The following is a 9,598-nucleotide window of genomic DNA, read 5'->3' as shown; positions in this document are numbered from 1 at the left end:
ATCTCACTGTGCACTAAGTAGGGATTGAAATAACAGAGTTTCTCACCTTATCTAGTGCATTTGGTCTGGCGTGTGGCGGTTTTAGGGACGCGCCCGCTGATTAAACGAGACACCGAGGTGGTGAAGCGGTTTGCTCGGGTTTTAAGTGAATAATGTTATAAAGGAAGATGTTTATGGAGTAAGTGTGTGTGTGTGTGTGTGTGTGTGTGAGTGAGTGAGTGTGTGAGTGTGTGAGTGAGTGTGTGTGTGTGTGTGTGTGTGTGAAAGGTAAGGAGTCGGTGTTGAAGGATACCTGAGTGTTAGGAGCAGTGACTTACAGCTGATTTGTTTACAAGATCTTTTTAGTGTTTTGAATAAAATAGTTCAAAAATGTTACCCAAAATACAGTTTAATGTTATAAAGTAAGTGTTAGAATTATTAGTGTTTGTTTTCTGTCTATTTATTTATTTTCTTTTTTTTTTAAAGCCTTGAACAACTTCATACTCTGTCTTTTAAATAAATATTTCTTTAATTTTTCTGTTAGAGAGAGAGAAAGAGAGAGAGAGATAGAAATTTGTCACATATACATTACTGCACAGTGAAATTCTTTTCTTCGCATATCCCATCCTTGGAGGTTGGGGTCAGAGCGCAGGGTCAGCCATGATACAGCGCCCCTGGAGCAGAGAGGGTTAAGGGCCTTGCTCAAGGGCCCAACAGTGGCAACTTGGCAGTGCTGGGGCTTGGACCCCTGATCTTCCGCTCAACGACCCAGAGCCTTAATCACTTGAGCCTCCACCACCCCTAGATAGATAGATAGATGGATAGATGTATATATGGATGTATAGATAGATAGATAGATAGATAGATAGATGGATGTAGAGAGGGATATATATATATATATATATATATATATATATATATATATATATATATATATATACACTACCAGTCAAAAGTTTGGACACATCTTCTAATCCCATGGTCTTTCCTGATGTTTATTTCTTTCTACATTGTAAAACAATGCTGAAGGCGGCCGAAATCCACAATAATGTCGTTTGAACAGTTGATATTGAGATATGTCTGCTACTGATGCTCTGTAAAGCCTTCATAACGCCTCTAATCTGAGGTGCTGTTAATGGGTGATTTCTGAGGCTGGTAACTCTAAATGAACTTCTCCTCTGCAGCAGAGGTCAGTTTTGGTCTTGCTTTACTGGGATGGTCTTCATGTGAGCCAGTTTCATCATGGGGCTTGATGGGTTTTGCAAATGCACTTGACAATACTGTTCTTGCAAGAACTATTCCAGAACACCTGACCTTCGTGTCTTAAAATAACAGTGGACTGTTTTTTGTCATTACATATGGATTACTTAAGTCCATGTGTGTTATTTCGTAGTTTTGAAATCTCCAGTATTGTTCTAGAATGTAGAAAATAAATCCCTAAACAAAACACATTGAGTTAAAAGGTGTGTCCAAACTTTTGACTGGTATAACAATATAACAATATCAAGTGTTCAACAAACTAAAAACTAGTGAAAATAAGTAAGATGCTAAATGAATGAATGAATAAATAAATGTAATATAAAAATAAAATAAATAAATGTAAATAAATCATGCTTACATAATTATTACTTGCATAGTTTTCTTATTTATTTTTCTTATTTATTTATTTATTTATTTATTTATTTATTTATTTATTTATTTATTAATTTTTTAAATAGTTAAATAAAAACCGTCTGTGTCGTTTAACATCCTGTGTTTCTTTACCAGTGCTGGTGTTTATTTTATTCTTTAAAAAATATTAATAAATATGAAAAAAAAAATAATAATAATATTAATTTTTTTAAAAAGAAAAGAAACAAACATTTGTAGTCTAATAATGACCAAAATACAAACCAAAATATGTAAATGAATAAATGTGTGGATTTTTTAATGTTGCTCTCATTTAAACATTACTTCCTGTTTTTATTTTAAACTTAAAACACTGCTATAGTCTAATAAGAAAGCCTCTGTGTTAAATAACTACAGTAAATGAATATCTTTAAAATCCCACTCTACAAACGTTTATGCGATCCTCTCCCTCATTCCTCTCCTCTTTTCTGTCCCACAGTCTCCGTGTCTGAGGCTCTTCATCACAGTGCCATGGCTCCAGCTGGCCTCCTCCCGTTTCTACACCGTATCAGGACTCTGAACTCAGTTAAACATTCCTCCCAAATCCTCCTCAGGACCAGCACACAGTTGCATCATGGACCCGTCAGCGTCCTGTTCCACCAGAGGAACGTGTCTACAGAGGAGGCTTTAAGCCACAGAGTTTCTGATCTGACGGTCAGAGAGAGGACAGTGCTCGAGCGGCTCTACGACGGACTGGTCAGGGGTCAGAGGTCATCTCTGGCTGAGAGTATAACGCTGGTGGAGACGCAGCATCCTCGGAAGAAGGAACTGGCCCAGGTGCTGCTGCAGAGGGTGCTGGCGTACCGGCAAGAGCGCGAGAGGATCGCGGGAGGGAAACCGGTGGCCTTCAGAGTGGGTGAGTGAAAGATTCGGGCTGGAGGGTTTAATTATTCAAGTCCTCTTTAATCAGATGCAGAGATAAGTCACTACCAAATCTCATTCAAATTAAATACATGTGATTTATCTTCATGTGTCCTCCCCATATCCTCATCCGGTGTACCCTCCCCATGAGCCCTCCATGTGTATGCTTACCATGTGCCCTCAATTTGTACCCTCCTCATCTACCCTCTCTGTGTGCCCTCCCCTTGTACTTTCCTCATCTATCTTCTCTGTGTCTACCCTCCTTATCTACCTTCTCCGTGGACCCTCTCTATGTACGCTCCCTATCTACCAATTTTACGTACAACCCCCCATGTACTCACCCTGTACACCCCCCTCATCTACCCTTCCCATGTACTCACCCTGTACACCCCCCTCATCTACCCCTCCCATGTACTCACCCTGTACACCCCCCTCATCTACCCTTCCCATGTACTCACCCTGTACTCCCCCCTCATCTACCCTTCCCATGTACTCACCCTGTACACCCCCCTCATCTACCCTTCCCATGTACTCACCCTGTACACCCCCCTCATCTACCCTTCCCATGTACTCACCCTGTGCATCCTCCTCATCTACCCTTCCCATGTACTCACCCTGTGCATCCTCCTCATCTACCCTTCCCATGTACCAACCCAGGTACCTACTCCTTTTACCCTCCCTATGTCTGCCCCAAAATCTAGTAGTAATCCATCCCCAAAAGAGTGAAGCTTATTATAAGAGCAAAGGGGAAATCAATCTGGAATGAGATGTTCAACAAGCACATTCCACAGGTGGAAAGGTCAGGTGTCCATAAACCTTTGTCCATGTAATGTATCTCACAGTAGGCCTGGGAATGTTTCTCAATCCCCCAGGAGGAGCTGGGATCTGTAGCCAAGCACAGAAGAGTCTGGAGCGATATTCTCAGTCTGCTGACACTGCAGCTTCCAGGAGGAGATGCAGAAGAAAAATGAATGAATGCATGAATGTAATTCACTTTACAGGAGTAATCACAAAGATGGCGGCCTGGGTGTCTTTTCTGTGTAATAACATGAGGTGGAATCCAGTACAGTGCAGGCCTGGGTTTCAGGTCCCTGATACAGATATATATCGCTTTTTTTTTTGTAATGTAATTGGAGATTGGAGTCTGAGTGTCTTTGTGCATCTACAGCTGAAGTCATACTGAAGTTTACATTTACTCACATGGCAATGAGAACAGGACAGAGGAGTGAGTGGGCAAGAAAGTCTGCAAGATACTCGTTCAGTACAATATTACGTTTGTGATTGCAGGTTTGTCTGGTCCTCCCGGCGCTGGGAAATCCTCCTTCATTGAAGTTCTGGGGAAAATGCTTACAGGAAAAGGCCACAAAGTGTCTGTGTTGGCTGTGGACCCTTCCTCATGCACTACAGGAGGTGAGCTCTGCTACAGTACTGTGCTATTCACAGTAATATTATACAGTCATGCCTAAAAACAATGATTTAAAAAAGCAAAGTCAGTGTGAAGGGTACTGTGCTGTCACAGGCTCACTGATGGGGGATAAGACACGGATGACGGAGCTCTCACGAGACATGAATGCCTTCATCCGACCATCACCATCCTCGGGCACGCTCGGTGGGGTGACGAGGACCACCAATGAAGCCATAGTCCTGTGTGAGGGAGCAGGATATGACATTGTGCTGGTAGAAACCGTGGGTAAGGATGTCCGTCTATCTATCTATCTATCTATCTATCTATCTATCTATCTATCTATCTATCTATCTATCTATCTATCTATCTGTCTGTCTGTCTGTCTGTCTGTCTGTCTGTCTGTCTGTCTGTCTGTCTGTCTGTCTGTCTGTCTGTCTGTCTGTCTACCTATTTGTCTCTCTCTCTGTCTGTCTGTCTGTCTGTCTGTCTCTCTATCTATCTATCTATCTATCTATCTATCTATCTATCTATCTATCTATCTATCTATCTGTCTCTCTGTCTGTCTGTCTGTCTGTCTGTCTGTCTGTCTGTCTGTCTGTCTCTCTGTCTGTCTGTCTGTCTGTCTGTCTATCTATCTGTCTGTCTGTCTGTCTGTCTGTCTATCTACCTATTTGTCTGTCTGTCTGTCTGTCTGTCTGTCTGTCTCTCTCTCTGTCTGTCTGTCTGTCTGTCTCTCTATCTATCTATCTATCTATCTATCTATCTATCTATCTATCTATCTATCTATCTATCTATCTATCTATCTATCTATCTATCTCTAGAATTTCCACTAATATATATGCATTTAATGTCTTTTTTTTAACTTGACTGGATGTTGCTGTGTGTGTGTGTGTGTTCAGGTGTTGGACAGTCTGAATTTGCTGTGGCTGATATGGTGGACCTTTTTGTCCTGCTGATTCCTCCAGCAGGAGGAGACGAGCTACAGGTTAAAATTTTGCTTCATTTATTTTTAGTTTTAACACGATAAGATATTTAAAACATCTGAATTTTTCTCTCTCTTTCTTTCTTTCATTATATTTTTATTTGGGGAATACAGGGGATAAAGAGAGGTATCATTGAGAAAGCTGACCTGGTCGTGGTCACGAAGTCGGACGGTGATTTGGTCGTTCCGGCACGCAGGATTCAAGCCGAGTACACAAGTGCATTGAAGCTGCTTCGAAAGAAATCCAAAACCTGGACACCTAAAGTACGTATCCATGCAAGTGGGTCTTTATTTATAAGACTTTTTTTAATGTGTAACTTGCATAAGCACATTTAAAATGCACGCATGAATATAGCAGTCAAGAGATTCAATTATTAGTTATCAGCGACTGTGGTGTTGTTGGTGCAAGACAGGCTGAGTTGAATAAATGGTACGAAAAACAAAAAGCATCCTTGTTGAAGAGAGAGATTGGTTGATAGAAAGAATACAGCAACTCAAATAATCACTCATAACAGTCATGAACAAAAAGGCATCTCACATATTTTGATCCTAGAGGTATTTGGGCTACAACAGCAGAAGTCCATCTGCTCCTGTGAGCGGAGAAGAGGGCCTTGAGACTACAGTGGGTTAAGAAAGATTGGAGGGACTTTTCCTGATCTTTTTTTCAGACAAGACATTATAAATATTGATGGAAGTGAAGATCACCAGTGGCTCAATGGCACTAGTCTCGGGATTTCTTCTAACAACCTTCCAGGCGATCTTCACATCCTCCTCATCTTTCTTCTTAATAATTTCTTTCTAATCTATTTTCTTCTCCCTGAAATGAAACCTACTTTTGTCTCTAATATAATTCATGCCCAGGAAGTGATGTTTGTCTTGCTGTTTCTACCCTGTGGCCAGAAGGGGAGGCTGTTTCATATCTGTCCTGCTTTAAACGCTTCTGCTCGGCACATGCGGTCCGCAGATGTCAGCCTGAGCCGGAAACCGATCCTCATCCAGAATACGCTAAACATTCCCAGGCTGCTATTCAGTCTCCGCACCGACGACATTCCTGCCTGTGAATACTCGCCTTTATGCCAGATCCATCTTTTTTAATTAACACTGTGGATCGGTTGCCAGCAGCGCCGATCGACACGGCTAGCATTACATGTAACATTTTGCTAAACGACGGACTTTGGCGCAGCTTTGGTATCCTCGGTCCACCCCGATTCCTTCGCATTCTTCATCACACTGATTGAGCTTAGGGTTTCATGTATATAACATGCTGTAATGTCTAATTCCCAGCATGCTATGCTCTGCCTTTTGGACACTGGCACACAGCCCTTTGTCTTCTATCCCCACAGCAGTACATCTGCCTATTGGCAGCACGCCAGCGTGGCATTTCACTGATTAGAGGCCACCCACTCGCACGAGAGTCGCTCACATCTTTGTCTCCATATCCACAGAGGGCTCTCAGTGCAGCATCCCTTTCACTCAGCCATATTGATTTTTTTTCCCCCTGCTCTGAAGACTTTCCAGCCTGTAGTTCATCAGTCACTGAAAGCCAGAAGGCCTGCGTGGGTGTGCTTAACCTTCTTGCATGTCCAGCTTTATCAGCGTGTTTAAAGAAGATATTAAATTTATCCTCTGTCAAAGAATTTCTCTTGCTTCGCTTTGATATGTCGGATGTTTGCATCCAACCTGCTCATACCGGATTTTTGACAGGCGTCTATTCTTCAAACATAGGCGTAAATGCAGATGTTCTGTACGTATTTTCTGTAAAAGTCCTCAGCAGAAGAGGGCTGTATCTTTAAATCAACATTTCATTTCCACTCAGAGCCTTGAAAAATTTTTGTGTGAAAAATCCTCTTTTGTTTTTGTTTCGGTGCAAGCTACTGTCGAAAAAATGATGAAACATTCCACCATATATTTCAGTTACAGCTCATCTGTTTCCAAATTCAAGACCTTCTTCACGCGTGCAAGCATCCTCGTACAGCAAAACACGATTACGCTCAAGCCCATGCCTGCACACTTCACTAGAAATGTGTAGAAAAGTCGAACTTGTGTAAAGCGTTTGCCTGAGAAGTAAATCCACACAGGACTTTTGATAGATTAGATACTACAGATTTATTAATCAGTTCATCTCTCTCTCTCTCTCCCTCCCTCCCTCCCAGGTGGTCCGGTTATCCGCTCAGACAGGACAGGGTGTACCCGAGCTCTGGGACGTCATGCTGCAGTATCGGGACGTCATGTTGTCCAGCGGTGAGCTGCAAACCCGCAGGCGTGAGCAGCAGAAAGTCTGGCTATGGAGTCTGATCCAGGAAAACGCCCTGCGCCATTTTCAGGAACATCCAGAGGTTCAAGCGGCACTGCCCGAGCTGGAGCGCAGGGTGGCACAAGGAGACGTCTCTCCCGGACTGGCAGCCGACCTCCTGCTAAGAGCCTTCAGGACCACAAAGTAACACAAAGCCCATTTCATACAGAAGTGATGAATAAATCCTGACTCTGGTTTTACTGGTTTAGCTTCAGTATTTGGGTTGATGTAATCGCCGTGCAGATCTGATTGAGATCATGAAGCAGAGGTGGACAAATCATCATAAAAGTAGCAAAAGCGTAAGTGTTATGCCTACGTCAATGTGTTGGCCTAGAAACCTAACTGATAAGGCTAAAAAGGTGGTAGCTAGCAATGTTATAATAAAAGGTGAGCTAGAAAGATTGGTTACAGTGGAACCTCGTCATACGAATGCCTTAAAAATTGAAATTTTGCAAGAAATTTGCACAGGCATAAGAACCATTTTGGGCATACAAACAAATCGAACCCAATGGCAGCTAAGTTGCGCGTATGTCCGGGAGTCATTCAAAACTTGCATTTGCGTGGTCTGTTCTATTTTTAGACCAAGCTTGGTGGCACGACTTCCTGTGAGGACTCTTGACATGGAACGCTTGGATTGGGTCACTTCTTTGCTTCGTATTGGTAATATTGGTAATTTTTTGTGGTGGCTGGAACAAATTATCTGCATTTACATTATTTCTTACGGGAAAATTCATTTAAATCCCTGCAAAAGAGACAACATGGTCATAGTGATTATCCTTTTCTTTAAGTTTCTAACATAGCATCTTGTTTCGTTGGTCGTTGGCCAGTGTTTTCACACTGCACATGAAAGCTATTCAGTCAAGTATGAGTCTTTATTTTCTCTTGATATTTTTTGACCTTCTGTTTGTTTCACTAGGAGGAGAGTTATATGTGTGTATGAGTATGTCAGATATGCCCCTCGCTTTATTTTGCTTCATCTGCACTGAATTTTCACATACCCTCCATTTCCTAATTCTTAAAAAGTTTGTACTTATGTCATTGATGCACAAGAAGTAATCCGCCTTGATGTGTCCATTGTAGATGAAGGTGGGATTCTGGACACATAGCGTACGCTGTAGTTGCAGCATAGTTACACCACCACGGAGAAAGTTATGTTTCAATAAATAACAGCTTTTGTTTCATGAAATCCAGTAGCAAATAGGGATTTAACTTTTATTCTTTGTTAAATGAGACAGAAAAAGCTCTGCAGTCTGCTAATCTACTGACCATACATTTCCAACAGGTGACTATGAATAAAAAACAAATAGCGAGGTAATCATCTTGTCTCGGATGCTCGGGATACTGATTTGTCCACCCTGCCCTGATAGACTGGTGAGGTATGTTTTGTAACTTTGCAGCATTACAGTGTCTGTAAAAATGGAGATATCTCTTGGACAGCTCACGTTAACATAATCCAGATTCAAACATAATCCTTTCACCTGAAGAGCATTTTATAAACGTCTATCCCTCCAGTGTTGACACTTTATATCATATTTGTCATATGTGAAGTAAAATGAATGAATGGGTGAAATTTAATATTTAACATAGTTCTCTGATTATTGCTTTATATACCGTATCAGAAACTTTATGTCGGGTTTTAATGATTGCTGTATTTTATTTTTATTTTATTAAAATAAATTTTTTTTTATTTTATTTTATTTTTTTATTTTATTTTATTTTATTATTTGACCAAGATGAAAAGGTGTAGAAGTGAATTAAATAATAAGTTCAAATGTTCTATAATTTGATCCTTTTTTATCCAGGGTATTAATACGCATTATTCAAATAGCATGCTATAAATTAATTCATAATCATCATCATGATCTCTTTTTTCCACCATTCTCGTCTCAAGAGGTTTGTCACATTTTCTTTTCAGCACTGAAGCTTGGTATCTTTTGAAAAGATGAAAATAAATAGAGGGCTAATCGTCCTTGAAGAGGTTTTTCTTTAAAAAAGGATCCTATCCACTACATTTTATATAGTGTGTGTGTGTGTGACTGTCGGTGTTTATAAACACTGGTCACTGGTACGTTAACACCGTTGTTGCATGTTTAAAGCTGACAACCAGCGTTAAAGGTGCTGTTTGTCACTTTTACAGCCCTCTGCTGCCTGTGAGGTGAGTTTCTGTTGCAATCAAAACATCACCGATCGTTCTAGTCTCCTCCGTTTCCCCATTTGATTCTCTTGATTTCTTAGCTGCTGTGTTTTCGAAGGGGGCGGAGCTAATTTCCGGGCCAGAAAAATGTGAACAAGTGATCAGTATTGTTATTTATATGTGTACAAAGACTTCACACATGCACTATTGTGCTGATATCTATTATGCTGTTATAATCTTTTTGATTAATAAAGTTGAGTGCAAAAGTTTGTACAC

General features: G+C 40.9%; 1 protein-coding gene across 2 annotated transcripts; it reads left to right on the top strand.

Moving 5' to 3' along the window:
* On the top strand, window positions 1-9,598 carry mmaa (metabolism of cobalamin associated A). Of its 2 annotated transcripts, none has more exons than XM_058377983.1 (7): window positions 1-178; window positions 2,087-2,503; window positions 3,796-3,918; window positions 4,028-4,198; window positions 4,813-4,898; window positions 5,010-5,159; window positions 7,049-9,598. In XM_058377983.1, exons 2-7 carry the CDS (start codon window positions 2,119-2,121, stop codon window positions 7,334-7,336), a joined length of 1,203 nt encoding a protein of 400 aa, XP_058233966.1. In that variant the 5' UTR covers window positions 1-178; window positions 2,087-2,118; the 3' UTR covers window positions 7,337-9,598. The 2 variants fall into 2 exon arrangements, with proteins under 2 accessions (XP_058233966.1, XP_058233975.1); XM_058377992.1 differs by having other exon boundaries at window positions 68-117.

This window comes from Hemibagrus wyckioides, linkage group LG03 (assembly GCF_019097595.1).
Source record: "Hemibagrus wyckioides isolate EC202008001 linkage group LG03, SWU_Hwy_1.0, whole genome shotgun sequence".
Classification (NCBI taxonomy): domain Eukaryota; kingdom Metazoa; phylum Chordata; class Actinopteri; order Siluriformes; family Bagridae; genus Hemibagrus; species Hemibagrus wyckioides.
Note: the sequence above shows the minus strand (reverse complement) of the source record. Positions and strands in the feature narration are given on the sequence as shown.

Coding starts and splice junctions, on each gene's coding strand:
- mmaa (XM_058377983.1), top strand. CDS start 2,119: ATGGCTCCAGCTGGCCTCCTCCCGTTTCTACACCGTATCAGGACTCTG. Junction 2,504..3,795: donor ACCGGTGGCCTTCAGAGTGG/GTGAGTGAAAGA, acceptor TTGTGATTGCAG/GTTTGTCTGGTCCTCCCGGC. Junction 4,899..5,009: donor CAGGAGGAGACGAGCTACAG/GTTAAAATTTTG, acceptor TGGGGAATACAG/GGGATAAAGAGAGGTATCAT.